We start from the raw sequence: 22920 nt of genomic DNA on the forward strand, positions 1-22920 counted from the left end.
TTGAAAGAACAACGGAGGAAGTGAGATGGGGCGATGTCCCAACCCCTCTGATCAGCCTGCGATCTGTCCCTCCTCTTTTCTTTTCTTTGAATAATACGTCTTTCATCCCTATCTCTCAAGGCAGGGGTACCAAATGTCTGCATGTATTTTTCTTTGGAGCTTCACCACTGATGGGAACACACGCTCACACAGTCAGACACACACTCCCGGGGCAGGAAGTCCTTGTGAGAGCAGGATGTTGACTTAGTTTTCATTTCGGTTTTTCCCTGAAAACCCCTGGAGGTCGGCAGCAGAGCAGCCAACAGATGAAAAGTCTGAGACGCTGGCAGGGAAGCTAAAGTATAAAATAATGCACATTTTTAACACATTGCACCATGTCTGTGAGAAGAGAATAACTAAAAGCACATTTTTATTTACAGCACTGTTGTGGAAGGATTGAGGAATGAAGAAGGTAAAGACAGACTTATAAAGTTTGTTTAAGAGGGACTGCCTCTGTAACTTTGTTTTAACAATGCAGCTATCCAAACTCTTCTGAACAATCTGTACTGCTCTTCTTTTGCTTCTTTTGCTCTTCCAAGCGTGCTAACCAAAGATACTTTCAAAACCTTCCCAAAATTGCCACACCAGTTTCTCAGCAACTGCCAGACCTGTCAATCACATGAGCTGTGCCTCTGATTGGACAAACTCATGATCTTGATGCCCTCTGAACCACTGAGTTAGAAAAAATCCCATCCTGGTACCGTGTGTGCTGACAAAGGAATGAGCTATTCAGAACCAAGCGGGAACCTCTGGTCTAAGAATATGAGACAATGCTGAAATCTGCTGTTTCCTGAGTGTTCGCTTGAGGCTGGCTCCGGAAGTACTGGAAGTCACATACACACCAAGCCAAAAAAGCTGTTTTCGAAGCAGAAATTAACCTATTTACAGCCTGGTTCAAAAAACGTCTCCTGTCTGAGTCGCTTACTTTACTATCAGCACACACTGTACGGGGGTGAATTTTTTTAACTCGGCCGTTCAGAGGATTTTAAGATCGTGAGCTTGCTCAATCAGAGGCACAGTTTGGGGTCACGTGACCGACAGGCACCCTACAGCTGCACGCGAAGCCCTTGCCACTACCAATATGACTGCTATATATAAGTTAATTTTCTGTTTCAGAAACAGACGGGTGATGTCGAGAGACTATGTCCATTTTTTATACAATCTATGTTCAGAACCGAGCCACTTTTTTTTAACCGGGCTGTGAGACATTTTTTTTAATCCTTTAAATTCTAGTTTTTTGGCTTGTTGTGTATCTGGTTTCTGGTCTTTCTGCAGCCAGCCTCAAGTGGACACTAGACAAACTGCAGCTTTTAGCACATCTGCATGGGCTTTATATTTTTAGACCTGCTGCTTGGAAGTGACATGCGGGTCATTCAAGAGAGACGGTGCCTTAGGTTGGATACAAACCCATCAAACCACTCCAGAGCCGACCTAACAGCTGAAATACACCAGATGCGTCCCCGTTACAGCACAGAATCAGTTAAGTTTCTATTTGAGCTAATGTGTTACCATATGCTGGATCCAATCTGTTGTGGTCTGTCTGCGGCAGGTTGCAGCATAAAAGCAACCATCTTATTTTTGCAAGATGCTGGAGCAATGACACCTCAATTAAACAAAAGCAGGTTTAACGGTACAGGAAGTTGTACACCACCTGAAACTACCGGAAAACACCCAGTGACTTTCACAATAAAACAAACAACAGATGGACATGGTGAGCGATGCCAGACCAGGAGACAACAGGTTTGAGGTTTTACAGACCAACATGAATGAAAGGGAACTTATCAATTGAGTGGAAACCACAGGAAATCCTCGGTCTGTGGCTCCAGCTGTCAGTCAGTCATGTGACCTGGTGAATTGAACATGCAGCCAGTGTGAGTTGTGATCTGAGCTGAACCAGACTGGTGATGCATCTAGTGTATTTGAGCTGGCATGGGACCACACTAGAATATGCTAGTGTTTATTTGAATTAGACTAAATATTCATCCATAAACTTTGGGTCGCATAAAGTAATTCTTTTAGTTTCTTTTGGTCAGTTATGGGGATTGAATCATCTGAGCCTCCACTAAAGAAATAATGTGTAGTGTAAAAAAAAAAGAAAAAAAAAGAGAGAGTATGATTGTTTTTTTTGGGACCATGAACGTAGTTCAAGTTTTTAATTAACTGATTTAATTACAAAGGGGCTGTGTATGATACTGAATATGAATCATATTAAACAACAAAATTCTTCACTCTGGACATAAACTAGCTTGTTTTAATCTGTGTGAGCTTAACTTTCACTGTGAATGTACATAATACTGCCTGCTGTGTAAGAGCAAACACTCAGATATGTTTCATGCTACCAGTTTTTTCCACCATCAGTAAACAAATCAAGTTATTTTATCGAAACTGGATAGTCTCTTAAACCTAAAATAGAAAACAAGATCCCAAAACATGTCAATCTTCCAGTTCTGCGAGTCAAAGAATGAGATGGATTATCTAAATTGCAATATCTGTGATGACTGGTACGTCATAAATTTGACCAACCTTGTGGTCGACACTGAGATTTGATGCAGACATCTTTGTATTTTATTTCTTCTAAAAGAAAAAAAATCTGGTTGTGTCTTATTGCTGTGGTCAGATGTTGAATCATTTTACCTCAATCCCAACTGAACAATCCTTCGTTTCTTAACTTCATGAGGAGTTTGATTTCTCCTGATAACGACCCAATTAATTTGTGATCCGAGGAGCGTTCAGGTAGACACAGCCTCTCACGGCTTCACCTGTTTGATTTCATTTGGAGTTTTTGTTCCACATCCTGAGACATGTGCTGAATTCTGCGCTCCTTGTTAAAATGTCACACATATGAAAAAAAAAATCTAATTTCCTCAATCTGGCTTGTCGGTGAAAGCCAGAGGTAGCAGATAAATCAGATTTCATGTGTTTGGAGCACATCTGAGCTAACAAGGCATATTAGCTTGCCTGGAGAGATTCTCACAGAGCTGAGGACCAGGTCCAGGACTGATCCGTGTTTGTTGACAACAATCTAGTCGTATTAAATATGCTTTATTAGACTGTCGAGTCATTTGAGTGTGCTATGCATACCGGTGTGTTTGCAGAGAACTGTGTTTTAGGAGCAGTTCTGAGTGTGTTTCAGTATTTTGCATCTGTTTTTCATGCACACACACACTTCTGTGTTTAAAGACTGTGCTTGCATGTGTGTGTGTAGAAATAAGAGAGGGTACATAGGATTATCGCCATCTCATCCCTCATTTGTCTGCTGCCCCTGACCCTTTTAAACATCACTCTATCTTTCTCTGAGAATCTCTCCATCCATCTGCATCAATCTCTCCATCCTTTCTCTTCCTCTTCTTCTTTTCTTGCCCTGGAACAAACCGGGGATGGAGAGGGAGACGGAGAGAGATGATCCTGTCTTCTTCAACCTTCTCCTTATTCCATCAAGCATACATCTAGCCTCAAAACTCAACAATAACACATCCATCACACACACATAGAAGCGCACACACACACTGTCTCTTACACACACAGCAGGATGAGCAGTGTGGTGTCATCGTCTGCCACAACAGAAAAAAGCAAATAAAATTTTATTCATAATACAATAAGAAGCCTTGATAGAATAAAAAGAATTTGCTGTCATCATGAATCTGCTGGAAATCCAGTCAGGATGTGACGTTTTCTACTTAAGTTTAGATTTAACTCCCATATTGATTTCTCCATGTCCCTCGTACCTCTTTGATAAGCAGCATGCTCCAGTTTTAACCAGTGTCTGAGCTGCAACATACATATATGTATAGATCTGGAAGGATATATAGATTGATATGGGGATTCATAAATATAGACTACTGTTTAGTGTGAAAAACATAAAACCACAACAGCTATGAATAACAGTTATTTTTGAACGTTTTTTTGATAATATGGATCAGGGTGTTTTATCATTCTAATATCCAATGCTTCTTGTATTGCTACAAATCACACAATATCCAACGTAACATCTTAATACAACATTTGATTTTTGCACAGTGTATTATATGAAAGGATGTGATACAATGTGATATGTGACAGTTTAGTGTCACAGAATATGATACATTAAAACACTGAAAGGTTCTTAGTCGTTTCGTTTTCATGCAGCTTCAGAAATCTGACTATGAACTTAGGAAAATGCTTGTGAACAGCTTAGTCAGACAGAAATCAGACTGGGCATAGGTCTATTGACACACCTAATGATAACAGTGCGATTGCTAGTGGACTGTAGTTGGATTTTGCAGGACTGCAATTATGACATGGGTTTTACTTTTTCACTTGTGAAACATTACTAGGGGCTGCACGGTGGCACTATTAGTGCTGCAGCCTCACAGCAAGAAGATCACTGGTTTGATTCCCAGCTTGGCCAGTTGAGTTTGTATGTTCTCCTCGTGCATGAGTGGGTTCTCTCTGGTTACTCCGGCTTCCTCCCACAGTCCAAAAACATGCTCAGCAGGTTAATTGGTCACTCTAAATTGCCCGTAGGTGTAAGTGTGTATGTGAAAGGTTGTCTGTCTAAGTGTCAGATTGACTGGGGACTGGGTACTGTTTCTTGTGAATATTCAAGGATGAAAAAAAACTTTTGACATTAATTGGAAAAAGTGGGTGTGAGACTGTAAAGTGACATGCATTGGGCCAGCAAACTTACTGCTCATACTGGTGCCTTTTTAAAAAAAAAAAAAACTTTGTTGACATACTGTGGCACATGTGACGTTATGTTACACTGAAACAGCAGGTCCAGGCAGATATAAACTTTACAAGAACCTCACGGTCCTCACTGAGGTTTGGTCCTGAAATATTTTGTCACTGTTAGGAACTGATAAGCAGAACTGAAATGTGCAAGCCATATGGAATCTAGGGTTGGGAGAAATAAAAAGTTACAATCTATATATGGGGGTTTCATCAATATATCAAGATTGGGATATATATATATATATATATATATATATATATATATATATATATATATATATATATATATATATATATATATATATATATATATATATATATATATATAAAATTAATATTCTTCACTTCAGTCTTTGTTTATTAACTGGCTTGGAAAAAAGTTACCACTTTTCTCCACCAGAGGGTGAATTGTCTCTCTCTGACTCACGTGTTGTGCATTTTATGTGAAAAAATTTTGGGATCCCGATTTGATTTAAATTACAATTCACCAATACTTGTGATTTTTTTGATGATGTTTTTTTTAACACCAGACCATGTGAAAAGTTTTTTTTTTACAAAGAATTTCCAATTTGAGATATTGATAAAACCCCAAAATATTGATTTTGGTTTTTTTTTCCCACCCCTAAAACTGGCAGCCCAAAAATCGTAATAGAATTGAATTGTGAGAATAGCATATCTTCCCAGCCTTAATGGAATCCATAAATCTCTGGAGCTGTAAGGGTTTTGGTTCAAAGTCAGTCCTTGAACATAAAGTTAGAGTTTTGTGGCTGAGATATTTAGTGTTTTCTCCCCCAAAAGTTTCTTCAAATTGATGCAATTCATTATTAAATACTAATAATACTAATAAACTAAACCTATGTTGAAGGAAAAAAAAACAAGTCTGTGTAAATGAGCCAAATTGTGTACTGGATACTATTATTTTGTAGTACAGAAAGCTAAACAATCCCAGAATTTCCTTGTGATCATCAGTGTGGAGGTGTTGAAAAAGCTTCTTTGGGAATGACATTACTCCATTGTGTGAGTGTACTCGAACACTGTAACAGTATTATAACATGGAGCTGTGAGTCCTCTGAGACATCTGGTTAACAGAGCGGAGACGCAGGATAGAGAGACAGACAGACAGGCTACCATGGTTATCAGAGCAGAGAGAGAAGAATAGAAGGTGATGAACCTGAGTAGGTCTGCAGTGTGTGAGTGTGTGTGAGAGTGTGTGTTCAGCTGAAGGCAGACAGTCATTGTGTCCTTGTCACTCAGTGAAACTGAAATGTGAACCCTGTGTCTGACTGGCCTTCTCTCTGTCTCTCTGCTCCTACCTTACTTTTCTGCTCAAAATTAAAAGCGAGAAAGACCCATACCTGCAGCAATAATCATAAACATCATACGATTCTGTCAAAAGGTATCTTTCCAGGACCCAAAAAATCAGACAGCAATTCTGAAGACTGAATTCGAGTTTTATTGAAGCAAAAGGATCTGAGGTTGAGGTTTTGGTGGAGCAGGGCAGGTGGGCCAGAACAGACTTCAATCCAGGGTGAGGTGAGATCCTGAGACAAAAAATGAAAACCAGGAGTTAGCAACAGAGTTGATCTCAGGAAGAATGCGAAAAGTTTCTTTTGAAAAATTCTTAGACTAAGGCTGGTACCACGAGTTGCACTGAACACTCAGGCGAAGACTGGTCGAGGAGCAGGGCTATATATACTGCAGGAGCTTGATAGGTGGATGAGTTGCAGGTGTGGAGGAGACAGGCAACCAGAGAGTGCAGGAAGCCACGCCCTGACAGACAGACAGACCAGGGGAAAAAAAACAACACACACAAGGGAGGGGAAAACAACTGAAACACTAGGGAGTGAGGGAGGAACCATGACAGTACCCCCTCCTCAATGGGAGCCTCCTGGCGACCCTCCAGGCTTATCAGGATGGGCCCGGTGAAACTCTCTGACAAGCCGGGAATCCATAATGAAGCATCGAGGTACCCAAGACCTCTCCTCTGGTCCATAACCCTCCCAGTCTACAAGGTACTGATAACCTCTACCACGACGACGTACATCCAGTAGGCGCCGCACAGAGAAGGCTGGGTGGTCATCAACAATCCGGGCGGGTGGAGGGGGATCGGAAGGAGGGCAGAGAGGGCTTGAAAAGACTGGTTTTAACTGGGAAACATGGAAGGTGGGATGGACTCTCATAGCTTTTGGTAACTTCAGTTTCACAGCAGATGGATTGATTATCTTGTCCACAACAAATGGGCCAATGTAACGAGGTGACATCTTCTTAGACTCACTCTTCAGAGGAATATTTTTGGAAGACAACCAAACTTTCTGACCTGGTTTGTATTCTGGGGCTGGGGTCCGGTGTCGGTCAGCCATGTGCCGGTTCTGATCAGCGGAGCGAAGTAGAGCCAAGCGTGTGTCTTTCCAGATCTTTCGACAGCGACGTAGGTGCATTTGAACAGAGGGAACAGCTATCTCATCCTCCTGGGAGGGAAACAGAGGTGGTTGATAACCCAAAGATGCTTCAAATGGGGACAAACCTGTGGCAGAACTGGTTAAGGTGTTATGGGCGTATTCTATCCAGGAAAGGTGGGAACTCCAGGAAGAAGGATTGGTAGCAGTAACACATCGGAGGGCTGCTTCCAGATCTTGGTTTGCCCTCTCTGTCTGGCCATTTGTCTGTGGATGGAAGCCAGAGGAAAGACTTACAGTAGCCCCAAGTGCCTTACAGAATGCTTTCCAAACCTGCGATATAAACTGAGGGCCTCGATCAGAGACGATATCCAGGGGGATGCCATGAAGACGAAAAACTTGGAGAACCAGGATGTCCGCAGTCTCTTGGGCTGATGGGAGTTTGGGCAGAGCTACAAAGTGAACTGCTTTTGAGAATCTGTCAACAATAGTGAGAATGACAGAATTACCTTGTGAAGGGGGTAGTCCAGTAACAAAATCTAGGGCGATGTGGGACCAGGGCCGACGAGGGACAGGCAGAGGGCGTAAGAGGCCGGCTGGAGGGCGGTGAGAGGACTTTCCTTGAACACAAACAGAGCAGGCTGCAACAAAGGCACGGGTATCGGCATCCATGGTAGGCCACCAGAAATGTCTCTTTAGAAGGGACAAGGTACGACTCATGCCTGGGTGACAGGCAAACCGGGAACTGTGTCCCCACTGAAGAACCTGGGAACGAACTGAATCAGGCACAAACAGGCAATTAGGTGGGCTATTACCTGGGGCTGGTTGATTCTTTTGAGCCTCCCTCACCACAGATTCAATCTCCCAGGAAACAGCTGCCACCACAACACTGGAGGGGGAGAGGATAGTGTCAGGGCTGGAGGGTGATTCCTCAGAAACGTGCTGGCGGGACAAAGCATCAGGTTTGACATTTCTGGAACCAGGTCTGTAGGTGAGAATGAAGTTAAAGCGACCAAAAAACAGTGCCCAACGAGCCTGGCGGGAGTTAAGACGTTTAGCTGTTTGGATATAGGCTAGATTCTTATGGTCTGTCCAGACCACAAAAGGTTGTTCTGCCCCCTCAAGCCAGTGTCTCCATTCCTCCAAGGCTAGTTTGACCGCAAGTAGCTCCCTGTTTCCAACATCATAGTTGCATTCAGCTGGGGAGAGGCGACGAGAGAAGAAAGCACATGGATGTAGCTTTTGGTCAGGGCCAGAGCGCTGGGAGAGAACAGCTCCTACCCCAGTGTCAGAGGCATCCACTTCAACTGTGAACTGGAGGGAGGGATCTGGTTGGACCAAAACGGGAGCTGATGTAAAAAGCTCTTTTAACTTTGAGAAGGCCTGTCTTGCCTCTGTGGTCCAGGAAAACTGAATGTTGGGGGAAGTGAGGTATGAGAGTGGAGCTGCAACCCTACTATAATCCTTGATAAAGCGGCGGTAAAAATTAGCAAAACCCAAAAATCTTTGAAGCTGTTTTCTGTTAGTGGGTTCTGGCCACTCTGCCACTGCTCTGATCTTTTCAGGGTCAGTTCTCACCTGCCCGCTCTCAATGATGAATCCCAAAAAGCTGACGGTACTGACGTGAAACTGACATTTCTCCGCTTTCACATAGAGCTTGTTCTCCAGGAGCCTTTGGAGAACCTGGCGGACATGGGAAACATGCTCAGACCTGTCTCGGGAGAAGATGAGAATATCATCAAGGTAGACAAACACAAAGCGGTTAATGAAATCCCTCAGAACATCGTTCACAAGAGCCTGAAACACTGCTGGGGCATTTGTGAGTCCGAAAGGCATGACTAAGTATTCAAAGTGTCCCAGGGGTGTGTTAAAAGCAGTTTTCCATTCATCACCACTTCTGATTCTCACCAAGTGATATGCATTTCTGAGGTCGAGCTTACTGAAGTGTGTTGCACCATGGAGAAGCTCGAAAGCTGAGTTCAGGAGAGGTAGAGGGTACTTGTTCTTTACCGTGATGTTATTGAGCCCTCTGTAGTCTATACAGGGACGAAGGGTGCGATCTTTCTTAGAAACAAAAAAGAACCCTGCACCAACAGGGGAGGAGGAAGGTCGAATCAGGCCTGCAGCCAGTGAGTCTTTTATATACCTCTCCATAGACTCCCTCTCAGGGCGTGATAGGTTGTAAAGCCTACTGGTGGGGAGAGGAGCTCCTGGGAGCAAGTCTATCGCACAATCATAGGGGCGATGTGGGGGCAAGGTGAGGGCCAAGTCTTTGCTGAAAACCTTTTTCAGGTCATGATACTCAGGAGGAATAGTGGACAAATCAGGAGTCTCCTGGCTGGTGGGAGCAACAGTGACCTCTGCCGGGGGCACAGCTGACTGCAAACAGGTTGAGTGGCAAAAAGGACTCCAGCTTATAATTTTTCCAGCCCTCCAGTCAATATGAGGATTGTGTTTCCTCAACCAGGGATGACCAAGCACAAGGGGAGATTCAGGGGAGGTAATTATGTAAAACTGAATGCTTTCACGGTGATTGCCAGACAAAACCAGGGGTACAGAAACTGTGCGGTGGGTTACGTTGGCCAAAAAACTACCATTAAGTGCACTGGCCCTGATGGGGGCATGTAAGCGTTCACAGGGGATCCCACACTGAAGGGCTACCTCTTTATCTAAAAAGCTGTCTTCAGCACCTGAATCAATCAAAGCTTGGAGAGGCAGGGAAAACTGTCCATGACAAAGGGTGGCTTGAACTTGCATCCTTGGTTTACTTGGAGATGGGGAAACAGTTTGGCTCACCAATGACCCCACTACTACTGGTGAGCCTGGTCTTTTGGGCGCACTGGACAGGAAGCGATAAAGTGACCTGATTTTCCACAGTAAAGGCACTCACCCGAACTTATTCTACGGAGTCGCTCTGCTGGAGTTAAGCGAGCTCGACCCAATTGCATGGGTTCCTCTTCAGGAAGAGAAGCTGCTGCTTGGGCTACTGGAGAAGTTTGAACTACTGCCCTTGAGAGATGAGGTGTGGAGGAGCGAGAGGCACCTGACTGGTTTGATCGTCCAGCCCTCTCCCTTTGCCGTTCTCGCTGACGATTATCAAGCCTGATAGCGAGAGAAACAAGAGAATCTAGGTCAGTAGGTTCATCACGAGAAGCCAGTTCATCCTTTAAACTTTCATTGAGCCCCTTTACAAACACTCCTCGTAGGGCCTCGTCATTCCACTTGGAATCAGCCGCCAGAGTTCTGAACTCCACAGAATAATCAGCCACACTCCTAGATCCCTGGCGAAGATTTAACAAACGTTTAGCAGCATTTCCACTGTGATCTGGATGGTCAAAGACTGATTTCATCATAGCAGTAAAATCCTCAACGGACAGGTTGACCACAGACTGGTTGGAATTTACTGCTTCTGCCCAAGCCAAGGCCCTCCCTCTCAATAGTCCCAAGATGTAGTATACCTTAGATTGATCTGAAGGGAAAGTCTGAGGCCGCTGTTTGAACACCAAGGAGCACTGGAGCAGAAAACCCCTGCATTTATCCAATTCGCCTGAGAAAGGTTCAGGGTCTGGAACATAAGATTCTCTGCTTGGAGGAGCCACTGGGGGAGGAGGAGGCACGGGCCCGGTGGCCTGTGCAGGTGCAGCTGATTGGGTGAGATGAGAAGTTAACATGGCAACTTGAGCAGTTAATTGTGCAATCTGAGTTACCAGAGTTTGGTTATTCTCAGTGAGATTCCGAAGAGCCTGTTCATGTTGTCCCAGTAATCTTCCTTGACTGACTAATGCTGTATAGGTGTCAGTCTCCTGATCCTGTTCTGTTGGGTCCATGTTGGCCTGAGTGTTCTGTCAAAAGGTATCTTTCCAGGACCCAAAAAATCAGACAGCAATTCTGAAGACTGAATTCGAGTTTTATTGAAGCAAAAGGATCTGAGGTTGAGGTTTTGGTGGAGCAGGGCAGGTGGGCCAGAACAGACTTCAATCCAGGGTGAGGTGAGATCCTGAGACAAAAAATGAAAACCAGGAGTTAGCAACAGAGTTGATCTCAGGAAGAATGCGAAAAGTTTCTTTTGAAAAATTCTTAGACTAAGGCTGGTACCACGAGTTGCACTGAACACTCAGGCGAAGACTGGTCGAGGAGCAGGGCTATATATACTGCAGGAGCTTGATAGGTGGATGAGTTGCAGGTGTGGAGGAGACAGGCAACCAGAGAGTGCAGGAAGCCACGCCCTGACAGACAGACAGACCAGGGGAAAAAAAACAACACACACAAGGGAGGGGAAAACAACTGAAACACTAGGGAGTGAGGGAGGAACCATGACAGATTCTCTCTGTAGATAATTTTAAACAGTTAATATTTACACATTCAAGAGTTGACCCTTTGCCTTAATGTCCCTGGTGGTTTGAAAGAGACAGAAATGAAGGGAATATCTTTGAGAAAGTGAAGCCCCGCTTTCACTCAGCTGTTGTAAGACTCAAACATGCAGAACTAACAGGAAGCTTAAGGTATTAGCTGTCACCAAATCAAGATAAATGACTAACTCCTAAAAAGCACTCCACACACATTTGTATCTGGTGGGAGACCCCTTCACGTTGTGGATCAAAACCAAAGAGTAAGCCGGATGTTGGCCTGGTTTCCTGGCAGGAGCGGTTCAAAACGGTGTGATAAAAATATGTTCATCAAAGTAAATGTTTTGATCTTGTATTAAGTCCTTCACTTCCATCTTTTTTCCACTGAAGTTTGCTTACAGGATTTTCTGTGCCCTGAACACGACAACATGATGGAGCACACTGCTGCCTGATTAGATCCGGCAGGCTTTTTATCCCATAACTTTATTTAAAACTTTATCTTTTGCCTTCTGCCGCTCATAGGAATAAAAGAGGTCAGTGAAAGGGTTCAATCTGCTCTCCGCTGACTGAGTCTTTGAGATAGGACCCAAATATCAGAGATGAAATCTGGAGGCATCCTAAAAGTGTCCCACAGTGAAAAGATAGAAGTGAAAAGATGTTGATACGACATGAATGTAAGCTTTATTATCATGACAATGTTCAAGCTGAGGGACGTAAAGAGGAAGTTCACCTTTTTACTCTTCGAGCTGGGACTTACTGTGACATATTTCAGTCTTATTGTCTATAGACTTTGTTTGGTAACACTGAAATGATGTTCTTTTGATGAATCCAGGTTACCTCCAACAAATCATGAAGGCTTAATGTATAGTTTCTGTATTTGTATCAAGTCCCAAACCAACCTTTGTTTACTGAAACTAAATTTACTTAACCACACAACTTAGATAAAGTATACTTCAACTATAGCTGATGTTGTAGTCTAGTCTAGAGTTCAAGTCAGTTCCCATGTCCCCTGCCTTCCAGTCTCCAGAAAATAATCCAAATAGTTTCTGAGTCTAGTCCATGAACTGTTTAGTATATGTCATCACAAAAAAAAATGGCATACACTTTACTTGCAAGAGTTGAATCATGAAAACTATAAAGCATCCACCAAATTTTAATCATCCTTGTTCCTACCACCACATTCCCTCAACGCCCAAAGAAGAAACTGAACCATGTTAAGACATTCACAAGATGTTAAAACCCAAAGTATCATCAACTAGTGCCCTATTAATTTCCCAAGGCCAAAAATAATATATAGTTCATTACACCTCACCCCTGTCATTGTATTGTTTTGTTAAATCTAATCTTGAATGAGTGGAGTGAAATTGTGAACCAGCAGTGGCTCTAACGGTAGAAATAAAACTGTTTCACATTCATTTGTAACACAGTGGGAATCTCCTCTTTCTGAAACTGAGTTGTTGTGGAAATCCGAGTCCCTCAGCACTGCAAGTTCTCGGATTTCTGAGAGATTTCTTCAACCTGTGTTTGACTCTGTGAGCGTGTGATGTTGTGAGTATTTGGGAGAGAATGTGTACACATGTGTGAGAGCAACTTCAGTGTGTCTCAGATGTTCTTCACAGTTCATCAGTGTTGACACTGAGCCAAACAGCTGGACTCATCTGGACACACACACACACACACACACACACACACACACACACACACACACACACACACACACACACACACACACACACACACACACACACACAACCACGCTTCTGCTTGGTGTTTTTAATACACTTTGCTCTTCTTCTTCTTCAGCTGATCTTCCTTGTCTGTATCTGTCTCATGTGTGTATAGTTATTGCACATTTCTGTGTCTGTATTTACGCTTGTTTGTCATTTTACATGTTCAAATCTAAAGGCTGTTGACCTTAAAGCAGGGCTTCAGATGTGTGATGTCATACGCTTCTTGCATGTGTGTTCCAGGCAGGAAATGTGAACCATGCGAGCCGTATGTAGAACATTCCTGCCGTCAAAGTCCAACAAGCCCACTGTTAACGCTGAGACTAATGTGCTTTTATTATGGGAACAACACAGAGGAGCTGGAGAACGTACAGAATGTTTGGTGATGACATGCAGATGTAAATACTGTTTGGTTTGTTTGGAGCTCCCTGGTTTGTTTGGAGCTAGGTGACTGGCAGCAGGTTCACATGTAACAGCCAGGCTTTTCTTTAGACGTCATAATTGTTGAATTTATTACCATAACATTGAAAATGCATCTGGAACCACAGGAAAATGTGTTCTGCTTGCACCACAAAGAGCTTCAATGATTGGTTGACTGAATATCTGAAGATTTCTAAGCAAGTAAACTAGGTGAACAACCAGAACCAACTATTTCTTTTCTATTTCAAATTACTATTGAAGAAAGTTTTTGGAAGGAGACTTTAAAACCTCAGATATCCCAGCGTTAATGTCTCACTGACCTCAATGTACTTTGAGGACTTTATAAGTGATTTTGAATTAGTCTCACTTTTTCTCACTTTTCGCTTGTCCATGATCTACCTTCTAACTCTAAAAATGGTCTGGACATATTTTGTTATTATGGCTGTAAAATGCTCTGAAAGTGCTTTGTGTCTAGGTGCTTTGGCCCCCTTTTCCAGTAGTACATTAACTTGAATTTCTAACATCTGATTACTGATGATTACCTCTGCCAAGGAGGTTATGTTTCTGGGGAAGTTTGTCTGTCTGTTTGTCTGTGAACAACATAACTCAAAAAGTAACGGATCTAGATGAAATTTTCAAGAAATGTTCAAGACGGGATAAGGAAAAAGTGATTAAATTTTGGAGGTGATCCGGATCACTGTCTGGATCCAGGATTTTTATTAAAGTATTCTTTATTATTGTGAGATAGGGCTGTTTTCACCATGTTTGTATATAACGCCACGGTAAACGGCCAGATTGCTTTGCAAAACAATACAAGACAAGGTCACAATAATTTCTTACAGATATAAAAGTACGATCCAGATCCTGGCAACATTCTGCTACTAAGATCCAGAATATGAAATATGTACTGGGTCATCATAATTTTCAACATTGCCAGGTAACAAATTATCGTAAATTATCCTGCAACTAACACCAAATGTAGCAGACAGCCTGCGGAAAGGGAGTATAACATTAAAGTAGGACTTAAGTGTTGCTGGGCAATCACAATATGCTTGGTATGGTATGGCATGGTAAGGAAGAGAAAAAAAAGCACAAAATGAAACTCACTTTTTCAAGAGTTTGTGAGACTGAACACTCTCGCTCTCTGTCAGAGTCAGAATTTTTGGGATTGGGCAAAAACTCACGGAGTAACAGCCTTTTAGCATGTTTGAAATTAGTCCATTATTTTGCTATGTGGGGCTATGTCACATGCTTGTGATTACTATAATGAACCATTTACCACTGGATAGCACACATTGGGAGAGTTTTCCAGTGCTGTTCGAATTTTTCTGATTGAACAAAGTTGACAGAGTTACAGTAGCAACACTCTGGGCAAGGTGACTAAAGCATCGGCGCTAAAGCAGTAGGAGAATGGTTGAGATTGTTAATATGGTCACAACACACTGTCCAAAGTTTACACAAGCTGAGTACTGATCAAAAATTGTTTGATTCTAACATTTAAAAAGAACATTAGTCTATCAGTCTATGGGGGTGAATGATTTTAACTGCATGAGACAGCACTAAAAATAAACCCAGATTAACTAACTTGGAAATAAAACAGGTTCCCTCCCCCTCATGTTCCATAACCATTACTCATATCACAACACACATACAAGTACAGCTTATTGGGCGGATTACAGACAGAACAACATGTTTTAAATGACGAGGAGAAAAAGAAGTTAAGGCATTGAAAGGAGAATGTATAAAAACCAGAAAAATCTGTGAAATAATCACAAGAGTGATTCAGTTATGATTATTGGTGGAGTGAACAGAAGTGATCATTTTACGCTACAGTTTCCTAAGTATGTTAGTGGAGAAAAAAGCAATTCATCCCTCATAAATCTGACTTTAACTGCTTTAGAGCCAAGAAAATTGAGCTACATTTCCTGACCAGTTCCTGAAAGTCATGGCACTGTTTAAAATATGAATTATAACAAATGTTGATGGTTTGCAAATCATTTAAAGCCTGTAGTTCCAAAGAGTTTTTGCTGAATGAGAACACTGTTTGATTTTGTTTGTGTCAAGTTTCAACAAGCACATGTCCCTTTTCTTTTCTGATTTCTTTCTGTGTAGGACTGTTCCCAGCCGTGCTGAACCTGGCGACCATGGCAGACATTGAAGCCAACGCCACATGTGGCTCACTGGGTCCAGAGATGTTCTGTAAGCTGGTCGAGCACGTACCGGGCCAGCCTGTCAGAAACCCTCAGTGTCGAGTCTGCAACCAAAAGAGCACAAAACCATTTGGTAAGAAAGATCCACACTTGCATAGATCACTTCCACAGGCGCTGATTACCTCAATTAATCACGCTGGATTAGTTCATTAGAGCCTGATTGGCCAGATGTTAACCGATCACTTTGTCAGAGATGATAATTACCAAATGAATTGAGGAATTAATCTCAACATGACGAGACGACAATACTAAATTAGCTTTGGATCATAATTCAAACAGGCAACAAGCTAGTCAGTATTTCAGCAAGCAGTGATGCAGCTAACAGCTCAGATCGTCATCCTGTCAGCTTTTTGATTAATGTGACGGTCATTTTCCTGGTTAACAAGGATTAGTCAGACAGTTTAACACTCAATGAGAAGTTCAGTTAGCTTTAGCAAAATCAGAACAGAAGAGAAAGACAACTTGAAGGCTGAGAGAAAAAGGCATCTCGAGATCAACAAAGCCAGGGTTTTTTATTTTAAAGCCTTCTTGTCTTTTCTGTACCATTGGTTCAGCTCAAACAGCTAGCTGAATGACTCGCCTTATTGTTAAAAAAAATTGCTTTACATTTTAAAAGATGTTTATCAGCCTATTAAAAGGAGAATTTTATCCATTCAAAACTGGATTCTGGAGAAGGTGAGCTTCGCTTATTTTAGCTACATATAAAGGGAGACAGATTGTAAGGTATGACAGAACCAAGTGTGCTTTCTTATAGTGCATTCACAATTAATGATAACAAAATTGTTTGTGTGAGTGAAATACATGTTAAGTCAATAAACATAGATTCAAGGTCGGGAATTGCACGAATGAAGCAAATTAAACATCCAAGAGTTAAAAAATCTGGATTCAAAGGATTCCTGTGTCAGTTGAATTGTGCATAAATAAATTTCTTCCTAAGTTCTTATATTTGGAATGCGCACTAACACAAAATGCTCGATGCTTCTCATTTTTTGTACCCCAATAGCCTAGCTTTAAACTAAAACAACGACTTTATTTGAGGAAATTTATGAGATTTATCTAATAAATGTCCCTTTTTTCTTTTCTTTAACGTAGCCCTAATGCCCTGTCATACTTAAAACATTTGTTATATGAAAGAAATTTAAGAAATCTGTGTTCCGTGGTCTTTCTTCGCTCCCCAAAAAAAAAAGAGTAAAGAACAAGAGAAAAGTGACAAAAGAAATTTAGGTTGAAAGAGACAAGACTCTAAGCAAGAAATACAACAAATTGCTAATTGATTTAGTTCCTTATTCAGAAATGTCATGCTCAAGTAGCTTCAAACCAATTTGAAACAATCCCACATGTACAGTATAAACCTCTGCGTAATGACCCATTTGACAGAAACCATTCTGTTTTAGCAGCTTTTTTGTGGAGTATAGCAGTCAGGAGAAAAACATGTGACATTTTTATTCAAACAGGAGCATAATGCTCCCTAAAAGGGGGAAAAAAAGAGTTGTCATTGTCAGTCTCATATTGATTTCTGGCCTTGAGTAGTAGTCAGGACTTTTAAAATGAATGGAGAGAAAGACTTTGTTTCTTACACTCATGGATCCAAGGTTAAAAAAAACCCTCAGTATTTGCAAAGAATCAAAGGACTGATTCGTCCTCACAACCTTTTTTTGTCTTTGTCTTTTACAGAGCGTCATCCCATTGAATACGCCATAGACGGAACTAACCGCTGGTGGCAGAGTCCCTCCATCAAGAACGGGATGGAGTACCATTATGTGACCGTAACTCTGGATTTAAAACAGGTACTGCCTCAGAATCTAGCATTAAGTGCTGTTAGACTAATATAGTCTCAGTGATACATGAAACTAATGAAAAGTATCTCATGAGGTATAATGAGAGCTGTATGTACCTTAAACTAAGCTTTCCTAAGATCTGTTTCATGAAACTTGAGTCATTTATCTGTTGAGTTTCAAACATTTCCTCCCTGTGGCCCTGAACGCTTCTGTAAGAAGTCTGTCCTCACCGAGAATGTCAGTTGCTCGCCTTGGATTTATGTTGCTCACAAAGGATTTTAATGATGACTTGTCATAATTGGAATCCACTGTGACTGCCATGAATCAAACGTGACCACAGCCTCCAGTCTCTCCGTCGAGGCAAACGACAAACTTTCTCTCATAAATCAAGCTTCAGAAAGCTTCATCAAAAACATGAATCACTGCGATGTGGGTTCTGTGCAGGTTTAGGATTTCTATCAAACATCCTGCAATTCTAAAAGTTGTCAAAGCACGATGTTGAAAAATGGTCCCGCTCATTAGTCTGTGGTGGAAAAATAGGAGAACAGGTAGAGTGACACCTGAACTGATCATAGCCACTTGGTATCAAAGGAAAGCCAAGTCAGAGTGTGAAGACCAGCAATCTTCCTATGGCCAGCTGTTACATGCTTAGGGCTTTCACTGATTGAGGAGCATTCAGTGCGTCTTTGTACTAAAATACACACTTAGTTAATTCTAAAACTTTGAGTAGGTACATTGATTTATTGTTTAACTTTAATTCATTTCACAGACTTTTAGAAAGCACTTGAAGAATGTTCACTGACCTTCTTTAAACAAATGAACCCAAACCCTCCTGCAGTGAAATGCTGCTGTGTGTGCTGTCCTTGCTGATCTACTTGGGCAAGGAAAGTCTATCAGAAAATATATCAGAACACTTGGCATATTTACGAGGTTACAATTTTTTTTTGTTGAATTGGCCAATAAAGTACCCATAAAACAAATGAAAGTCTATCTAAAAATTTACTGAGTCCTCACAATGCTCTGTATACCATAGAAAAGGGCTGTCACAAGGAGATTTGGGTGATTTTCCTTAAAAAAGGAACAAAGATGGACCCCTGTTGCCTGAACCTCAACCCTATCTAGTGAATTTGGTCTGGACAGGTCTATCAACATTTGTGCTGAAGTTCTCAGGAAGTATACTGACACTATGCCAGAGACGTGCTCCTGTAACTGCTGTAAAAGGTGGACTAACCAAATATTAAAGTTAGAAGTGGATAAAAACAGGAAGACTCACCTCATCTGCATGTTTCATGATCATGCTTTGGAGGCAGAAAAGTTCAATTCTTTTAGATCAGTCAGATGTTCCAATAATTCTGGCCACCACACTAAAATGAAGCTGATACACGTTGCGTCAACTAAGGACAAGGAAGCACAGAGAGCAGACATCCAAGAAATGTTGAAAATACATGAAACATGATTCCACTCACAATTGATGAGTAGTTTCATGTTTAAAGAGGTGCACATCAGCTGTATGGTTAGGGGTCTGTATAAGTACAGGGAGTAAGTAAACTTTCAATTCAGCACAGTAGTATAAACCAGGATAGGGTGTGCTTGTAGTGATTGGTTTGCAGGGGAGACATTTGTGATGTCATTGGTTCTGAACTGTATCGTTATTTTGAACAAGATAAAGATGTTAAAAACTCTGTACCAGCCTGTAATATATGCTGTTAAAATCGTCTAACGAGGATGGACGAGGATTTGACAAAGAGCTTTGTATTCATTATATATTCATAGTAGGGCCGTCATTTTAACGCGTGAATTAGATTAATTAATTACACCGCAAATTAACGCGTTATAAAAATTAACGCAGATTAATCTGGATCCCAAACCCGCGGGGCGTTCAAAGACGCAGTTATTTTCGAATGTCTGGCATTTACAATCCGTTTGTCCTACTTCGAAAAAATTGGTGTTCTCATCAGATTTTCAAATTTCCGACGATCTCTGAATGTATCACACTTGACGTCAGCAACATGCTTGAAACCGGGGGGAAAGCGAGAGACTGCTGTCCACATCTCGTTTATTCACACGTCCTTTTTGAAAATAAGCAGAAAATCAACCGTTTGCTCTAGCTCAATTCTGTAAAAAACAGATAATTCTACACTCTTTACTTCATTAAACAAGCCCTGAATGATCAATATTTGTTCTGTATTTAAATCTAAAGAATTCTTTGAAAATTTGCTTCCATCTTCCTGGTGTCATGTTTCAGCTTGGGGCTACTCTGCACCAATGAGCAACAGTTTGTGTGTTCAGAGCATGTAAAGCTGAAAATACTTCACTTTTCTTTGATCCAATACTTGAATTAAGTGTTTTGTACATAGTTCCTCACAGTTTTTAGCCTTTACCCCTGGTTCTCCTGACCTCATAGAAGTATAGAAGCTCATATTGCAGTGAAAATTGAGTCCACATCGAGTAAAAATGTGACAGAAGCAAATACCCGTCCTAAAAATCAAATCAGCTTATCTTAGGTGCAGGAATGTGTGGATTTTGTAAAGACAGAACCATAAACCTTTTTTAATATGGTCCTTATGCCTCAGGGTACCTAAAATTTGTTGTATATATTTCCACCTTATTTTTTAAATGTTTTTTAATGTCTTTTAATGTAATTTTAATGTCCTGGGATTTAAATTCTTTATTTTGGGACCTTAAGCAGATATGAGATTAAAATGCGATTAATTCGATTAATTAATTATAAATCCTGTAATAAATTAGATTATTTTTTTTAATCGCCTGACAGCGCTACTTCAAAGCAATTAAATATTTATTTATTATTATTTAATTCAGCTCCTCAAAAAACAGCAAATGTCTCATGTTGACGTCACCCTGGCAGCTGACTGTGTCAAAATAAGCCCTTCTTGGGTTCACTTTTGTTACTGAATATTCATCACCATTGTTATGCAGTTTTGACCAATCAGGATAAAGTGCCTGACACACTAAGGTGAGCTTTGAGAAAGCCAGGTAACAGAAAATGCTCAGCACATATGACAAAAGTGTCTGATAGAGACAACAGCATGAGACTTATTTGCTTTGCATGTAAAGGACAAACCAGCAAAGAAGGTCAAGGTTCATGTTTGTCCACATGGGGCGCCAAAACCAACACAAACCAAAAGTTCTTTACACCAGACCAGATTTTGTGATAAACCTCTCTCATCTATCTCTTTGAATTTATTTCAGTCTTCTCTCTCCTCGTTAAGGATCCTGAATGTTTTGATCCTCTCACTTTTTAAATTAATCACACTACTCCTCTCTACTTAGCGTGTTGAGCCGCCTCTCTGTCTGGATTTAGTCCACTCAGAGCTACATGAATCTGACAGGCTGCGTGTTGTCGCTGCAGTCTCAGCTAATACTTTATTCTACATGACGTTACAGCATTTATTAAATCATTTAAAGGTGCCATGTACAGGAATCAAGCCAACTTGACTTTTCCAGCAGTGCTTGAATTAGTTAAAACAGCTTTCTATCAATCACTCTATAAGTATGCGTGTCACTCTTTGAATAATTGGATTTCAATTTCTGACTGAAGAGCTTGGCAGGCCTCTGTGATTGAGAGGCTGTGTACTGGCATGGGATGATTTAGGACACCCAGTTTAGTTTCAAAGTGTGATTAAAGAGATTAGGCTGCCAGATTATAATTATTTAGATGTCATAAGAATAAAACTAATGAGGCTGAGAAACTTGGGGTCGTGAGAGGCTTCTCAGATCATGAAATGAAGCCTATCACAAGCTGTTTTAAAAGCTTAAAACAAATTAATTTGGAATTAAATGTGAAAAAAACATAATTTGTGATGCAAACAAAGCACCTGTTTACCAATATTGACTGCTTATATCATCTTTTTGTCTGAATTAAAAGCTTGACAAGGATATACCTTTACACTTTGGAGCCTTTGTTCCTTAAAGTACAAAATAAATGTTTTATTACTTTGCTGAAAACACAGTGTATGATTGAATCTCGGTCAAGATCTTTGTGAGTGCCCTGTTTTTCTGTTTCTGTTCACAATGCACTTGTATTTATGAGAACAGCAGCGTTACAGAAAAGATCTGCTGAAAAAAAAGATGAAATGGCATTCAGAGAAAAAGAAGAGGCTTACAAAAAAAAATAAAAAAAACTACAACAAGAAAAATAGAAATAAACAGAGCACGATGCAGAGAGGTATAAGCATGGAAAACATTTCTGCAAAGCAAACAAAGAAATGAACGGTTGAATAAGAGCCAGAGTAAAGCGCTTTGGATCAAAGTGCTGTATAAATGCAGTCCATTTACTGCTCCATTATTGTGGTGTACACCATTTTCGGGGCTTTTCTGCTCTCAGAACAATTGTGTTACTTTATGTTTCCTGAAAGCTGTAATGCAAACAGAGGCTTTAACAGTAACACCATCTCTCACTTTCTCGGCGTATTGTCAGGGAAATATCTCCTCTGGTTCAAAGAATTCATCTGAATCCAGCAGCAGTGTAATAACCACGCAGCCGAAGCTATTAGCCTGTACAGCATGTTAGAGTAAAGAGACAATCAATAGAGACATAAAACGGTATTAAACGCTTACATCCCACAACCATGGAAGTAACAAACCAGCAGAACAATATGTATTGACTCATTGCTTTGTGTGGAAATGATAAAAACTGCAAAGCTGGAGGTGGAAAGCAGAGAAAGAAACAGGACTTTGAATCAGAGAGATAGACTGAGTGATGGATGGTTTTAGTTTACATATAATAAATGAACAGTGAAGAAATGTAGTGAGAGGGGAGGACAAAAAGACAGGCTGGATCAGATATTGAAACAGGTAATGCGAGCATGCATCTCATCTGCATCCGAAACAGAGGCAAAGTCTATCATTGGGTATACAACTATAGGATGCTGGCATCAGGTGAGCTGTGCCTCTGATTGGGCAAACATTTATTCTTAACAAGGTTATAAGAAAATTCATTTCATGTACAGAGTGTGCTGTAATAGAGAAATACAATTGTAGAGCTGAGCCGCTGGTATGGCCTTGTGGTTAGGTAGTACACCCCTTGAATAAACCTTAGAGTGGACAGTGTAGATATGAATCAAATCTGTGGTCCCTTTCCTGCACATCCTACTCTACCCACTCTTTTGTCAAAAAAATAAAAATAAAAAAATAATAAATAAATACAACTCATCAATTAATCAATCAATAAAGAAATAAAGAAATAAAGAAACAAATGCCTTGTATTGGGCTGGAGGCGGGGGGTCATCAGACTATTGTACTGTCACATGAAAAAGCTCTGTACTTCATCCAGT

At 41.0% G+C, this 22920-nt stretch overlaps 1 protein-coding gene across 1 annotated transcript in view; it reads left to right on the top strand.

Annotated features, from left to right (window-relative positions):
* lama2 (laminin, alpha 2) overlaps positions 1-22920 on the top strand; it is a 248340-nt gene that overhangs the window by 39753 nt on the left and 185667 nt on the right. Inside the window, exons 2-3 of the mRNA XM_074684978.1 lie at positions 15751-15921; positions 17523-17635. Of these exons, the coding sequence (XP_074541079.1) occupies positions 15751-15921; positions 17523-17635 (284 nt within the window). The remainder of the gene's footprint in view (positions 1-15750; positions 15922-17522; positions 17636-22920) is intronic.

This window comes from Halichoeres trimaculatus, unplaced genomic scaffold, assembly GCF_033239565.1.
Source record: "Halichoeres trimaculatus isolate MK-OKI-2021-1 unplaced genomic scaffold, fHalTri1.1 fHalTri1_scaffold_13, whole genome shotgun sequence".
NCBI lineage: Eukaryota > Metazoa > Chordata > Actinopteri > Labriformes > Labridae > Halichoeres > Halichoeres trimaculatus.